This window comes from Tympanuchus pallidicinctus, unplaced genomic scaffold (genome assembly GCF_026119805.1).
Source record: "Tympanuchus pallidicinctus isolate F22 unplaced genomic scaffold, pur_lepc_1.0 scaffold9, whole genome shotgun sequence".
Lineage (NCBI taxonomy): Eukaryota > Metazoa > Chordata > Aves > Galliformes > Phasianidae > Tympanuchus > Tympanuchus pallidicinctus.
Genome location: NW_026294813.1, coordinates 1,333,455 through 1,350,191, shown reverse-complemented (window position 1 = coordinate 1,350,191; position 16,737 = coordinate 1,333,455). Strand labels below are relative to the sequence as shown.

General features: G+C 37.1%; 1 protein-coding gene across 1 annotated transcript in view; it reads left to right on the top strand.

Moving 5' to 3' along the window:
* The window catches only part of DMGDH (dimethylglycine dehydrogenase), a 47,128-nt gene that overhangs the window by 18,153 nt on the left and 12,238 nt on the right, over positions 1–16,737 (top strand). The window contains exons 7-14 of the mRNA XM_052670193.1: positions 941–1,139; positions 5,192–5,361; positions 5,494–5,647; positions 6,075–6,240; positions 8,725–8,855; positions 11,538–11,755; positions 12,638–12,795; positions 13,884–13,943. Of these exons, the coding sequence (XP_052526153.1) occupies positions 941–1,139; positions 5,192–5,361; positions 5,494–5,647; positions 6,075–6,240; positions 8,725–8,855; positions 11,538–11,755; positions 12,638–12,795; positions 13,884–13,943 (1,256 nt within the window). The remainder of the gene's footprint in view (positions 1–940; positions 1,140–5,191; positions 5,362–5,493; positions 5,648–6,074; positions 6,241–8,724; positions 8,856–11,537; positions 11,756–12,637; positions 12,796–13,883; positions 13,944–16,737) is intronic.

The following is a 16,737-nucleotide window of genomic DNA, read 5'->3' as shown; positions in this document are numbered from 1 at the left end:
CTCTGGATAGGTGTCTGTTTGTTGTGATCAAATCAATTTACTAAATCTATTTTATACACTCTTTTGCATCCGAATAGAGTTGTTTTTCTTTAAGCTTCAGTTCTGTCCAGCATACTGACAGGGGCTTTCAAGTTTTGACTGCTCAGAAGTAATGTGGTTTTCAAATAGGAGCAGAGATGAAGCAAATAAATGTTTTAATCAAAACACTGCTTTCAGATGTAATTGGAAGAGAGCTATAGATTTGAATTGAATTTTTTGTATGAAAGTATCACAAACTTGCCATACTGCTGGTTATTATAAAAAAAAAAAAGGTGTTACATTTAAGCTCCATGTTTCTATTAACTTCTTCACAGAAATTTATCTTAAGTCAGTGTATTGATGTTTAAAAAAAAAAACAACACAGAAGGTGTTTCCTAAGGAAGGGAAGTTAAAATTGCTGGGCTTTGAATGACATTGTCTCAGCTTCCCAAGCTTATTGCCTCCACTAGCGACAAGTCCTTCTACAGAGGGATGTTTAGTATCTTAGAGCACAGACTAAAAACCGAATTATATTGAGGAATTTAGTAAATGCCATGGAAATCATAAGCTGACCCCAGCAGTATGTTTTTTTCTCTCTTGAACTTGTTGCCATAATGAGAAAAATAAATTGATCTTCTTAACAGAGAAGGAAGTTTTCTGTCTTCCTCCATTTCTTTTCTACTTCTTTGTTGAATTTTCATGACCTTAGGGTTAAACAAATAGGCATAAAAGACAGTGTAGCTGCAGTGACAGTAAACTTGATCCTGCAATTAACTAGGGGTTTATACACACTGTTTTTTTCATGTAGTGTGGTAAAAGTTTGAACATACTGATTAAAAAAAGAATTTTATATATCTAGATTGCGTAATTCTAATTAAAGTTTTTCAGTGTAATTAACAAGTACATAATGATATTCCTGCAGGTTTTGGAAAAGAACTTTTTGAGTCTGATTTAGACAGAATAATGGAATATATTGAGGCTGCTATGGAAATGGTTCCAGTTCTGAAACGAGCAAACATCATAAACACAGTTGCAGGTCCTATCACTTATTCTCCAGACATTCTTCCTATGGTGGGACCACATCAAGGCGTCAGAAATTACTGGGTAGCTATTGGGTTTGGGTGAGTAAATTTGTTGTGACAAATTTTGCCCATCATATTATTAAAATAATAGCTAGCTTGAGCTTTGCGAAATCTCTTTTTTTTGTTTTTTGTTTTTGTTTTTTTGTACCCATGTAAAATATGATTGGAAACAGTCTTAATAACCTCTATCCACATATTAGGAACTTAACCTTCTCTCATTCATCTTACAACTAACATTTTTTTTCAGTTTGTCTCCTCCTTTATTCGGAATCTATCCAATACCTGTGATATTTCATGAAGCAGCAGGAAGTGAGTACTAGGTGGTACTGTGTGCTCAGCAAATTAAAGCCATGAAAGTGCTGAATTCTCCAGTTCATTTTATGCATCCCTTTGTATTATGTTGCGTTCATAAACTGTTTGTTATATGCTGAAAATGGTATCACTAAAGTTGAGGTTATTGTGCTGAGGTTAATGTGACAACAAAAATGAGTGTTTTACTGGTGTTTCTTCTCTTCTGTCCACTGTGATATCTTCTTTGAGTGTGATATGCATTTAATACAGTCTGGCTGCACTGAAGTCAGTGATAAAACTCCTACTGACTTACCTTTAATTGTCTTAGCTTGCCTGTTGTCTTAAGATTGATAGAAAGAACTGAATTCAATTCCAGGTGCATGTTATTGAACACGTTCTGTTTACATTGCTTTTCTAATTGCCTAATTCGCTGTTCAAAATCCAGCTAAGTTTTTTCTAGTGTTCTTTCTGTCCAAACCAAACAAACCCTTAGATCGTAAGATAAGGCAGTATCACTGACTTGCTTTCTGAAGCCCTCAAAATAAAAGGGTTTGGTAATTTTGCAATGATTCATTGTGAAAGGTGTTCACCTTTGCTGCTTGGATTAAAAAAAAGAACCAACAAAACTGTTATCTTTCAGTAACATTTGCAGAACTTACAGTTACAAAAGTGGTTTGCCTAGTCTGAGTTCAATGGGAAGACTATTTAAGTTCATTACTATGCTGCCAGACTTTGGAGCCTGTTTTCCTTCACTGGCATCAGTGGGAGCAGAATCAACGTTCCATACAGGAATAACTGGAAACCAGTTTGTATACTTAAGTTTCTTAAAAAAACCTTATTTCAGGAATTTGATTAATCTCTAAATGTATAGACACAGGTTGCAATTATAATGCTGTGAGCGGATTACTTTGTCTGATTTTCAGGGACTTTTGACTTGTTCTGCACTTCTGGGTCACAGCAGTGTTTCTGCCAGTGTTGTAATCTTTTGTGTGCATTAGCAAATCCTTATCTCACAGTCAGCTGGAATGGACATTGTGACAGAGGACTTAGTGCTGTTAGTTCAGAGGATTTTTATTATCTAAAATTAGCAGCATGCTAGGCATTTTAATGTGCAAAGGGGTTAATAAGTATAGTTAGCGGGGCATATAGCACTGTTTATTATTATGGTTGCTCAATGCTTCCCTACCGTTTTCAGTTATTTATAGCTTTGAAATTCTTAACAAGAGGCTAGCATTCTATTCAGAGAAGTTGGCATCAGGGCAGTATAACTACTCAAAATAATGAGTATATTGTAAGGGATGTTGTTTTGCCATGTTAAGCTTTTTTTGGTGGAAGTCTTTCTTTCAAAGAGCTCCAATGTTCCTTTTTGCTGAGAATGAACTTCACATTCATTTTGGCAGCAATGACCCTTCTCGTAGAAGATGTATCTTTGTGCCATTCTTCAAAAAGTCTATAGATGAGGACCATTCACTAGCCTTTATAAAAGTAATGGCTAATGAACACTTAACAGAGACTCACTTGATTTTCTCAAATTCTATCCAGATCTATTGTACAGCCAGAGACTGAGTTTTCCTGCAGAAAAAGAAAATGGGTAAAAAAAATGGCTAAACCTGGGATGAAGTAACTAGAAGAGGGACTGTGTTCAGGGACTTGGATTTCCTAGGAAAATGACTGGAATTAAAAACTTCAAAAATCAGAGAGAAGGGATCAAGCATGGGATCATGGTTGGGACCAGGCAAGGGATCAAGTATGACACTTGCTGGTGGAACAGGACATAGATGGTGGAGAAGATTGCATAGAGCAGAGTATCATTGGCAGGAACTGAAAGCATGTTGTGTTCTCTAAGGCAGGTTTCTCTAACTCTCCACATGAAGACTGGAACTCCTAAGCTGTACCAGTCTTTACAAATACACCATGCCGTCACTGCAAGCTATAGCAGAACAAAGATTTATTAACACAATCAGCTCTCCTTATCTGAGTTGATGAGGGGTTTGGACATCCTACGAAATTTAACATCACTGATGGTGTAAACTCTGCTAGGAGCACCGTAGATAGTGAGCTATATGTGCTTAATGGTGGAGAGCTCTGCAGAATGCAGAAACCAGTCAGCCCAGGTGCAGATTTGTACCTGTCATAGAAACTCCACACTGCATGGCTGCTATGTGGACGGTCTTGCACATGGAAGTACTGTGCCATTATCTCAGCAGTCATTAGCTGAAGATAAAAAGGTTTCACTGCATTTGAGTTGTTGCCATCCCTAGTGTGCTTTGTGCTGCATATCCCCTGCTTCTGGCTGCACTGAATGGTGCAGGGAAACTTGAGATGGCTGTAACTCCTTCTGGAGCTATGTTTACAAAACTGAAACCCACGAATACGTAGCAGCTGGCTAACTAAATCAACAGAAGAATTGACTAGCTATTCAGCAGTACTTAGAGAGTGGCTGTTTACAAGCTGTCATCCTTACCATATCAGCTGTGTGATATGAACTTCTGCCGTGAATCTGAAGATTTCTGATGAATGTGCTAAAGGAGTATGTTCATGTACTCAATTGATATTTGTTTTATTAAAACACACAAACAAAACACATCCCTATAACAACAACAGCACTCTGTCAAAGTAATCTCAAGGAGGCTCAGGCATTCTACAGCTAGAAAGTGCCAGGACTAAGGATAGAACTAAGTCTTATTATGCATGTGCAATAGGATCAATGTTATTTATTTTTCAGAATATCTTTATCTTTTTAATGCAGGACATAGAATTCAGAATGCAAAATTTATGAATGGCAATTCAGGTTTATTTTAGCTTCACTATTCAGTGTGATTCTATGAATTGTTGCATGCTAATTTTATCTTGGTTTTGCACAGGTTTGTTATTTCTTCAAGATTTTTTCTGTTCTACTCATTGGAGCATTCCATAAATAACTCAAGAATTTGTTTTCATTGGCTGTCTATACAGAAGGATAGTAGAGTACTTTCTGAGACATGGGAAAATTTCTAACAAAATAGCTCTATGTCCTGATGTTTCACACACTTACTAGATAGAAGCAGGAAAGGCTTTTGCTACACACTGGTAGAAAAAAATTCCTACATGTGTATTTGTTTAGCAGAAATTTTCTGGAACCGTTTGTCTTTGTAGTATTGGAGTATGGAAGGGGTAAATCAAGTAAGAAAAGACAGCTCTATGTTCTGGCACCACTCAAAGAAGTCTCCTACCTTTATCCTCCATTTCTCCAAATTCTCTGATTTTCTGTGGAGCAATGTAATAGGTATTGCTATTATTTAAATTTATTTAAGGCTGTCTTGATAATATTATTTCTTAACTTTTGCTGCTGTTCTTGTCTCTGTAATGTAAATATTCACCGTAGCTGTTAGAATGTGCTAGTCTGGTTTTCAATTCTGATTCTGGTTTAACCAAATTTGATTGTAAAAGGTGTACTTTATGGCTAGAAAGTGTATTTAATGGGTATCATTTAATTGAGAACTTTATTTAGTGTTAAATGTTAACATTCCTGGAAGAGACTATTAAATTCTGAACTTCAGATAAAGAAATAGTTTTCTATAGTCTAAGCACCACAATTGCCATGTATCAGTGGAGTTTTGCTACTGATGGTGCAGTAGAAGTATCTGTCCGTAAAGGACGTAAAAACTAGAAGACAAGACTAGAAAAATGGAACAAACAACCAAAAGGAAGAATGAGGGGATATTCTCATTATGTGCTGGTATTGTAGGATAATATGTGCTAGTATTGACTGGAAAAAAAAAAAAAATTGGCTCTGCAGGGCTCTTTGTTTTTTTTTAAAGGTATGGAATTATACATGCTGGTGGCATAGGAAAGTACCTGAGTGACTGGATCCTTGAAGGGGAGCCTCCATTTGACCTGATAGAATTAGATCCTAATCGCTATGGAAAGTGGACCACTACAGAATACACAGCAGCCAAAGCAAGAGAATCTTACGGTTTTAATAACATTAGTAAGAAAATATTTTTAATTGTGCTTATATTCTGAAAATTAATTCCAACAAAGCCTGCCTCTAGATTTCTGTTTACATACACATTTTTATATATTCTGTCCTGTGACGTAGAGTTTATTCTTTCTTCCCTAGTTATTTACCCTAAAGAAGAAAGATTTGCTGGGAGACCAACAGAGAGGACTAGTGGGCTGTATGATTTGCTGAAAACAAAATGTTCAATGGGCTTTCATGCAGGATGGGAACAACCTCATTGGTTCTACAAACCTGGAGATGAGACTGGATACAAGTAAATTAAAGATTTTGTTCATTTTTGTTTTTGTCTGATAAATTGTCAGCAAGGGCCAGATGACTTAGATTTAAAGGCGAGTGTACATCTATCACTTGTTTCTGCTAAAAGATGTCTACTAGGTTGATTTTCTTTTTTTTTTTTCTGTAAATTTAGACATGACAGACTCATACGTTCTTCCAACGCTTCAGCAGTTCACAGTTTGTTCTGCAAAGTGGTTGATAAAATATCAACCCGTATCTTTCTCTGTTGTTAAAGGATTTAATAATTAAGCTATGTTAGACCAAGCAAAATATTGGGTAAGGTACCTACAATTAGGAATGTCTATCTCTTATTAAACTGAAGAAACTGAAGACTAACTACATTTTGTTGCAAAGAATACAAAATGGCTAGATTCTGTGTCAAGTGTATAAATGCTCTGTTTTAGACCCAGTTTTCGGCGCACAAATTGGTTTGACCCAGTGGGACGTGAGTATAAACAGGTTATGGAAAAAGTTGGTGTGATTGACCTGTCACCATTTGGCAAGTTTAAAGTGAAAGGCACTGATTCTGTTAAGCTGCTGGATCATCTGTTTGCAAATGTTGTTCCAAAGGTAAATGGAATGGTGATAACCATTTTAATCTGAGATATAGACAAACAAGATGTGTTTCAGAAATGGAAAATGTGGCATAATATTGTCATAATATCTTTCAGATACCAAGCACTCAAGTCCTTTGAAGAAATTCCATTGTTAGGAGCAGGAACAGTGGAGTTTGTACTATAGTAGCTTTAAGATGTATCTTTTGACAGAAGTTATTGAGTGGCAGAGTTGTTGATGTTACAAGAGATGCCTTTGTTGTCATCTTGTCCAAACTTCTACTAAAGGAGGTCATCTAGAGCTGATTGCCCAGGACTGTGTCCAGATGGGTTTTGAATATCTCTGAAGACGGAGACTCCAAAACCTTTCTGGGCAGTCCATTCCAGTGCTTTGGCACCCTCACATTAAAAAAGTATTTTCTCAGTTCTGTGTTTCAAATCCTGATCTGAAGAAGACCTGGACTTCGTTTACAGTAATAGTTGAATAACTTGGAAGCTGCTTGCCTAAGATGCAGATTCAGGTAGCAGAGGATAGCAATGAGATGTGTTCTTGCCAGACCACTGCTGGATTTTGTATTTTTTCTGAATCTCCAAGTGAACATTTTGTTTTGCTTTTAAATGTATCTCATGCTTGTTTTCCACACATCTCATAATGTGACTGTGTTTTATATCTGGCTGCCTAGAGCAGGCAGGGTTGCAAATATTCAAGATGTTCAGCTTTCAAACTCCTACCTGTCCTTCCTCCACAATTCTGCATCTGCTCACAGATTCTCAGAATACAAAAAATGGCATACTGGCAAACTAACTCAGGTTTCTTATTATTGATCTTCAGTTCATGTTGGTACTCCTTCAGTCCCTTTTGTGTTCCTGCTTTGTCAGCCATTCTCATCTAATGTCTAACTGCAGAGATACAGCACCAGTCAGTGGTATATGAGATCCCTTTTTATGTCAACTCTATGACTTAATGATTTGGGTCAAAAGGTACATCCTGTTCTTTTCTGAAGTGCTACGGCTGTATGGTTCTGTTATTCCAGGATGCAGTTTCACTTTTTTTTTTTTTTTTCTATAGATTATTATTTTTATCTACTTTAGACAGCAGAAGGAGACATGGGGAGAGTACTAAGTACACTAAGTACACAGAAACTATAGTCACAGAGGTAGAAAAGATAGAAGCCTTCCCAGAGCTCAGAGCTAGCTGAGCCTGTACACAAGAAAGATGTCCCATAAATTTGAGAGAGAAGAAGATCCTAAACTACCATAAAATCATATATTTTACTGTATTAAATAGATTAAATGTTTTCTCTCCAGCTTCGTGTAGAGGTGATGTGACTATCAACAGCTGGTATTGCTAACACTTACTGAATGTATTTATGTTTTGAAGTTAAAGCAACATTAAAAGGGAAATTAGGAAGACAAAAGTGAATAGTTTCTGTAGGGTTTAGAAGAGTGCTGAGGGGAAAAAGAAAGCAAAACAAAGAAAACAGCGTATGAGTGCACTTAAAAGTCTAGTTTTCACAAGAGTTGATTATTTAAGCTGTCTGGTATCATTCATGCTTGTCTGTGTCATGAAGTAATGCAGTGAAGTTACCAGAGATTCACTTGTACCAAAACTAGATTGAATGAGACTAGCATCAGACTGTGGAAATGCAACTGCGTACCTGTAATGTGCTGTTGACTATCCTCATGTAGTATGATGTTGAAAAAGAATGCCAGTATCTGCAATATTTTTACTTTTTTTGTTCAGAAGACTGGAATCTAGGTACTGTCTGGGTAATTGATAAGGTTCTTATGAAAGCAGAATGAAATAAGAGAAAATTCCTTCTCTGGAATCAGACAAGAGCAGCGGCTCTGGCACGTTTAAATTCTTCTTTGCATAGATGGTATCTGTATGAACACAATACATGTTATGGTCATGGCTAAATACCTGTTGAAATTTTGCTTTTAGGGAAAACATTTATATACACAATGATCCAGATGAACAGTGATGTAGATTCATGGTAGGGAACTGAATAGATTATGAAAAAGGTGAATACATCAAGGCACAAAAACATAAGCAAATTCAATGTTTTTTTTTCTTCAAATTAAGAGACAAAGGATATGTCATCCTTTTGGGTTTCACAAATGTTGTTCACATGATTGAAAAAGAAAATTTACATCAATGTTCTGTACAAGGGTTTTTTTTTTAATTCTGATGATCAGCAAACAAACTGAAATTCATTGGATCTGTTTGCATTTAAATGCATTCTTGATGACATCATACACAGCCAGAAAATATTTACAAACATCTTTATTTATCTGATTTCTATGAAAAAAATATGGAATTTCGCCTGTAAATATTAAGCATGGCTGATTCTCTCCTGTTAAATCATAGCAGAACAAACATAAAAAGTTATTAAGTAAATACGTATTTCCACATAATGATCATAATAATCTTTAATAATGATTAAGAATGCAGAGGTTTTACTTTGCATCCCGACTAACTAGAAATTGAACTCTGTAGGTTGGTTCCACAAATATAAGTCACATGTTGACACCTGGAGGAAAAGTTTATGCTGAGCTAACAGTGTCTCAACTGTATCCGGGTGAATTTATGCTTGTAACAGGCTCAGGATCAGAACTTCATGATCTGAGGTAAACTTATTTTGATATTGTACATTAATGTAGAAATCTTTTTAATAAGTTCCAAATTCTTAATGATTATTCAACAACCATTTCACTAGTTTCAAGATAATTCTACTTATTCATTGATCTTGGTTTCTTAGAAACTTGGTTTAACTGAATCCTGAAATGTAAGCAGTTGAATTTTGGGTTTAATGTTGGTGTAAAAGGTGGATAATTTACTGACAGTTATGTAATATACTTTAATCTAAGTAGTTCTTGTTTCGTTGTTGAACATATCTGTATTTGGCACTGTACGATGGAACACAGCATGGTTGTTCCTTTCCAGTGTTCCCTCTTACGTAAAAAAGAGAACTGACTTTTAACATGCACGACCCCAGAGGCACTGACCTGGCTAATACAGATGAGTTGTATTCTTTCTGAAACTATGATAATGTCTTCTGCTTTGGGCTCTGGAGCCACAAAGGGAAGTGAAAGAAAGGAGGTAGAAGCAGTTGCAGGTTAACTCCCTTTTTTTCAGTAAGATGCATTGGACTTTTTTTCAATAAGATACATGTTTATGGTGTTATCAGTGGCTGTACACTCATAATATGAAAAAAAAGATTTTTTCTTACCTGCAATTTCTGACAAATCAATTCTTCAGAATGAATCAATGAGATGAAAGGTGAAATTTACTACCCTTACACATGATGCACAATGCAGTTTCATAACAGCCCCATGCTTGTAAAAAAGGACAGGCCTAATATATTTACTTTTAAAAAATTTGTGCAATGATTTTTGGTACTCTCTTGGGCCTGAGATCTTTAAGCACTGTTTAACAAAATATAATTTCTAAGATTTTAAATATACCCCTTTCGTTTACTTTGTGAACTTCCTGAAAGATTTACGCAGCTTTAGTTTTTAATTAGAGCAAGACTGCAAGCTAAACTTGCTGCCAGTACTTTAAACACTGCATTCAGGAAGCAACAATAACATTTGTACATTTATGTTAGCACAGAAATTTATGCTGAGGTTCCTGATGTTCATTTCATTTGATGCTTATTCCTTTTGCATGCTGAGATTTTATTAACACTTTCTGAATCCGAAGGCAGGTCAGTGTTCAGTCTTAGAATATCACTTCTTTTCTTACCTGTCAGCATGGATTTGCCAAGAAGTCATGCTTGATCAAACTGATATGTTCCTATGATGAAATGATTAGCTTGGCAGGTAGAGTAGAGCAGTAGGTCTTGTCCACCTGATCTTCAGTATGAACTTTGACACTGTCACCCATAAGATCCCAGGGTTAGTGCTGGTCCAGACCCATATGAAACATCTTCTTCATTAGTGATCTGAATGATAGGGCAGAGTGCACCCTCAGCAGGTTTGCAGGTAGGAGTAACTGATTTTCCAGGAGACTGTGGTGCCAACCAGAGAGACCTCAACAGGTTAAGCAAATGGGCTGACAGGAATCTCATGAATTTCAGCAAGATGCTGGAGGCCACCTAGGAAGAAAGCAGCTTGGCAGAAAAGGATCTCAGGATCTAGGTGGACATCAGGTTGAACATGAGCCTTGCAGCTAAGAAAGCTAGCATATCCTGGGCAGTAGTATCACTGGCTCGTTGAAGGACGTAGTCCTTCCCTTCAGCACTGGTAGGGCCATATATGGAATAGTGTGACTAGTTCTGGGCTCTCCACTGGGCTCTCAGAAGAGAGACATAGTTATATTGGACAGAATTCAATAAAGGGCCATTAAGTTGATGAAGGGATTTGAAGCTTCTCTCCTAGGTGGGAATGCTGAGTGAGATGGGACTGTTCAGCCTGAATATGAGAAGGCTTAAAGGGAAACTTAGCAATGTGTATATAAATATCTTAAGAGAAGATGCAAAGAGGACAGAGCCAGGGTGCTTTTAGTGGTGCTGTGTCAGGACAAGGGACAGTAGATGCATACTGTAACACGGGAAATTCTGTCTGAACATCAGGGAACAACAGTTACTTTACTGTGTCGGTGACAGAACAATAGAATCACAGAATCACAGAATGGCCAGGGTTGGAAGGGACCTCAAGGATCATGAATCTCCAACCCCCCTGCCACATGCAGGGCCACCAACCTCCACGTTTAATGCTAAACCAGGCTGCCCAGGGCCCCATCCAACCTGGCCTTGAGTACCTCCAAGGATGGGGCATCCACAACCCTTCTGGGCAGCCTGTTCCAGCACCTCACCACTCTCTGGGTGAAGAATTTCCCCTTCATGTCCGACCTAAATCTCCCCTCCCCCAACTTAAAACCATTTCCCCTTGTCCTACACATATCAACCCTTTCAAAGAGTTGATTCCCCTCCCCTCAGATTGAGGTTGCCTGTATAGGACAGGTTGCCTGTAGAATCTTCTCCTTGGAGATCTTCAGGAGCCACCTGGTCATGGTTCTGGGCACCCTGCTCTGGGTGACTCTGCTTGGGCAGGGATGGAAGCAGATAGACCTAGAGTTCTTTACCAACTTCAGCCATTATGGGATTCTGTGAAATATTCTGTGGAATAGCTTTCAATCTATCCAAAGTCTCTCACTTTCTTCACTGTACCTCAGACACTTGTGTTCTTTTACCAGTTACCTCATCAGAAATTGAGCAGTAAGAAAAAAACTGTTCATTTTTAATCTTGAAATGGATCAATTATATTTTGATACATAAAGTAAACATCATTCTTGTGCTTTTCATGCAGATGGATAGAAGAGGAGGTAGTGAGAGGTGGATACAAAGTTGAAATAGAAAACATGACAGATGAGATGGGAGTGCTTGGTGTGGCAGGCCCATATGCACGACAGGTCCTCCAGAAATTGACAGCTGAGGATCTGAGTGATGGCTCATTTAAATTTCTCCAGTCTAGACATTTGAAACTCTCCGATATTGCTGTTACTGCCATAAGGATATCGTACACAGGTGAGTGATAGAGAAGAAAGACTCCGTAAGAGGCAAAAAATAATAAAATTAGTATAATCAAAAGTATATTGAATAATAAATCTCACTATGTGTTCTTAAGTAGGTTCACCACTCCTTTTTTAATGTGTGAGGAAACCCAGTGCATTGATTTTTCAGATGTGATCTGGTCACGGTCGGTTCCAAATTTTCCAAGATCCTCTTCTCTAGAATACTCTGTGGTGTAAATATTTATTTTACAGAACAAAAGGGCAGTTCTGATAACCTCTGTGGTATTTGCTGCAAAACCAACGTCAGGAATTGGTTTTGGATTACCGTATATTTTTTGCCAAGTGCTTTTAAAATACGGCACTGAAATTTGGAATATTTGCTTTTCTGAGTTACTTATATTTCTTTTTTTATATTAATCCCCATTGCAATAGAATGAATTCATAGCATTCTGAAGCAGCTGAAATCACCGAAATTCATATTCTCTTTCTAGTGTGCAAAGTATGAACTAACATGTTCACTTTTTGCCCATTTACACTGTTACATGCGCTATTCACTTGCTGATTCATCATCTGCTTGTAATGTCTTAAGCTTCATCCTTAAGTGCGACTTCGTTACCTGATCTTTTCTTGCCAATTTTTTTTTGGTCCTTTTTTCCCCCACTTAGATATCAGTTAACAGTTTAAATTAGAATAATATTACCACTATTTAAGATCTAGGGCATGAATCCTCTTGTGGTTTTTTGCAGGAAATTTGACTTTCTGTATGATAGCAGAATTGACCCTGTAACATGAATTTATGGTGTTGCTCCTCACTTTTTATCAACGAACAGAGTGCATTTGCCTGCATTGTTTCAGTGTTGAGTTGATGGAAATGCTAATCTTGTTTGTCAAACAGGTGAATTGGGATGGGAACTGTATCATAGAAAAGAAGATTCCGTATCTCTTTACAATGCAATCATGGATGCTGGCCAAAAAGAGGAAATTGACAACTTTGGAACATACGCTCTGAATGCTTTAAGGCTAGAAAAGGGTTTCCGAGCCTGGGGGGCGGAGGTCGGGAAGTAAAACTTTTTTATTTTTCTTTCTGTTTCTTTATTTCACTATGACTATACAGCTTTTAGACTGAATTAACAAAGACAGTAATTGTTTTTTGTTCCAGTTTCTAAGTTTAGCATGAAAGTAAATGTATTTTGAGCTGAAAGTAGTGTAATTCTGAACAGTGTTTTTCTAAATGAAAAAATAACTACTGTACTCTATTGCACTGCTGGCAGAGAGACACTTGTGTTGATTCACTGATACTTTTGCCTCCTGTGTATAACAAAATTATAATGGTTTTGCTGAGCTAGTCTTTTGAAATCAAGGAGTTGGCAGATGGGTTCTGAAAATGTTTCATTTCTGTAATAATTATGTCATGAGAGGCCAGTTATTCTTGCTTTATTATATATTTGGAACTTACTCATTTCCCATTAGTTCTTTCTAGTGAATTTACTTATCCACAGTGAAGAAATACTCAGGAGAGTAGAACTAGAGAATTAGGAAAAAAACAGTCAAATTCTGCTTACCTGATTTTGTTTCCTAATTCCTTTGGAAAGGAAAGAAACGAGGAAGATAAAATTCTGGGCATTTGGGAATACTTTTGCTTTGTTCACTGATAATTATTTTCATTCTTGCTTGTAATGCTGCCCAACAAACCATTATCCCCTCTTCACTCAGTGGGAAGGCAGTAAGAAAACCTGGCATTGTATTTTATTTTGCCTCTAGCTGAGGCATTCTGGTGTGTTATAGTTCATTTTTATAACCCAGTTATTGAAGCTTCTACAGGTTCCATTCTTCTTTGAAGAAAAGTCTGATTGAAATGTGTATTTACTTTGCACATTGAAACTTAAAGGCATGATTTAGGTATCTGCATTTTATGTTAAGGATAATATGCTATTCTGCTTGAAATCATGTATTAGGAAGCTTGCAGTATATTCAGATGGATGTTGCACATAAGCAATGTGGATGATGTTGACCCAGGAATAAATAGAAAGATGCATATAGTAATTATTTTATTTATTTATTTATTTATGTATTTATTTATAAGGCAAAACCTGCTGTAGACCACCATGTAGAGATGGCTTTTGTTTTTTTCTTTTTAACAGATGAACTGTGACACTAATCCCTTGGAAGCTGGACTAGAATATTTTGTAAAGCTAAACAAGGTACGTCCTATTATTTTTCAAATGTTCCACTATATGCAAAGTTATCCTTTCCAATATTTGAAAAGAAAAAAATGTCATTATCTGTAAAATAAAACAGGTATTATCATATATATTATATCACTGAAAAAAAAATTAATAGATTTTTTAGAAGAACTGCTGATTGATAATAAGGATACAAGTACAATATTAGTATATTAGTATATTTGTTAAGGAAAAGAAAAAAAAGCTTTTGATAGAATTTCTGAAGAGATCCCTGCTCATAATTTGTTCTCATCTGAATTGCAGTGTAGAGAATGGGATTAGTTGAACTTAGATGTGTGATAAAAGTGAAAACATTATCCTATCTCCGTTTATTACTATCCTCATTTTCTTATGATATTAATATTTTAGAAAATCAAAATATAGTATTATCTAACAGATAGAGAAATCGCTTGTAATTTTCTATTCCAAATAAATAAGTGTTCAAACTCTCCATGAAACCCTGTGAAATCTCTTCCTGTGCAGTTCTGATGCCACCTGTTGCTACCAGTTAACTTATCAACTCAAACAGGAATCACATACACAGTGGATGTGAAGTTTCTAACCCAAGAAAAACCAGCTCCAACTTTTAAGTTGCAGCTCAAGATAAGCTACTGATCTTTACCTTTGGATGTGCAGGAGTTATGGATTCAGGTTAAACATAAAATTGTGCTTTTTACCTACATGAGACAAGTGTACTAGCAGTAAGAGGAATGAATCCAAGAAAATACTTGTCCTCAGGTGTTAAAGAAAGATTGCTTTAATTCAGGAGCAATAAAGCATCCCTTCTTGTCCCAGTCTAACATCAGTGTCTGCTGTATCACAAAATACAAATTCCAGAGTTATTCCTGCCCAGCTGTAGAGCTTAACCACTGGAAAGCAGGGTGCTCCCAGAGATGTCAGTTGAGTCCCTGCATGTAGCAAAGCTACAGCTGTCTCTATTAGGTTGTGTATTTTTTCCCTGCTTAGAGAAAATGATGCGCAAAGGAAATCTGGTGCATTAGGATAATGTTTTACTTAGCTATCAATGTTTTTCCAATCTTGAGAAGAACATTAGCTGAGTTGGAGAAGAATACAAGTGAAAACATCATTGTTTTTTCTAGTTTTTCTTTCTGTTTCCAATCCATACATCTGTTTCTGGTGGTTTGGTTGCTTGCTTGCTTTGGGTTTTTTTTGAGTTTGGGAAGAAAGCTGCCATAAGCCAGGGGAGCTATTGCTTGACAGGATGCCCATGCAGTGCAAAGGCACTAATATGCAGGAAACGCTTAGTTTTTTACTGTTCTGCACACTTTTCTTCATGGTTACTCATACTGTAGATAAGAAGGTGTGAAGAGAACCTCTGTCACAGATGCAGGATGTCAGCCTGAAAACATTTGCTAGTTTTGTCGAACAAATGTGAAGAAGGAAATAATCAATGTTTATTTATTGACTTAGAGAAGAGGGCAGTTGTGACTGTATGTTGACACTGCAGAGGTACCTGAATTAACTCAGATATTGGAAGCAGTCTAAACAGTGTAGCATGAAGCGCCATGTGAGATTATTTACTCTTGATTTTGGCAGCTTAGGATGGTGAATCCCATTTTTAGTTACAATTTCCTGTCTCTGGCTTTGATGTCCATTTGGCATGGTGTAGATTTCAGGAACACTAAGACTGAATACAAGAAAAATATTCTTTTATCATGGCTATTAGCTGTTCCTATTGCCAAAGAAACTTTTTTTTCTTCTGTGGAAAAAAAAAAAAAGAAGGCCATAAGTAACAGATTAACAGATTCTTGTTTGACATCTTGGTCTGCAGGAAATCTTCAGGTATGTGAAGACCATTCTTTTATTTGTGATAAGTAACATGAAAGTAACACAAACACAATCTATTGTAGCACAACAGTAAACCTTTTTCCTCATGATTTCAATGGAAAAATTCATTTTATCAAAAGCCGAGGAGGTAGTGTTGTTCTAGATGTTTTTTGTCAGATTTCTTCTTAATTCTTGAACTACTTGTGATGATTACAGGTATGTAGTGAAGCTCTGCAAGGAGAAAATTAGAAAAGCCAAAGCCCAGCTAGAATTGAACTTGGTTACTAAGGAAAAGGAAAACAATAAATATTTTTATAAATACATCAGCAGAAAGAGGAGGGCTATAGGGAGAATCTCCATCCCTTGTTGGATGCCAAGGGCAACTTGGTGACCAAGGATCGGGATAATGCTGAGGTGCTTAATGCCTTCTTTGCCTCAGTCTTTAATAGTCAGACTTGTGACTCCCTGGGAACACAGCCCCCTATACTGGGCTGGAAAGAAAGGGATGGGGAACAGAATAAGCTCTGCATGATCCATGATGAGATAGTTTTGGAGCTGCTCCGAAAGCTGGATGCTCACAAGTCCATGGGGCTGGATAGATAGCTGGAGTGCTGAGGGAGTTGGTGGATGTGGTTGCCAAGCCACTTTCCATCATTCTTTGGCAGTCCTGGCTAGCCAGGGATGTCCTAGTGGATTGATGACTGGCAAATGTGACACCTATCTTCAAAAAGGGATGGAAAGATGATCCTGGTAGCTACAGACCTATCAGTCTCACCTCGGTGCCTGGAGGGTTATGGAACGGATATTCTTGGGAGCCATCATGGACCAATTAAAGGTCAACCAGGGGATCAGGCCCAATCAGCAGGGATTTACGAATGCTAGATCCTGTCTGACAAACCTGATTTCATTCTATGACAAGGTGACCCGCTTAGTGGATGAAGGTAAGGCTGTCGATGTGGTCTACCTGGACTTCAGTAAAGCCTTT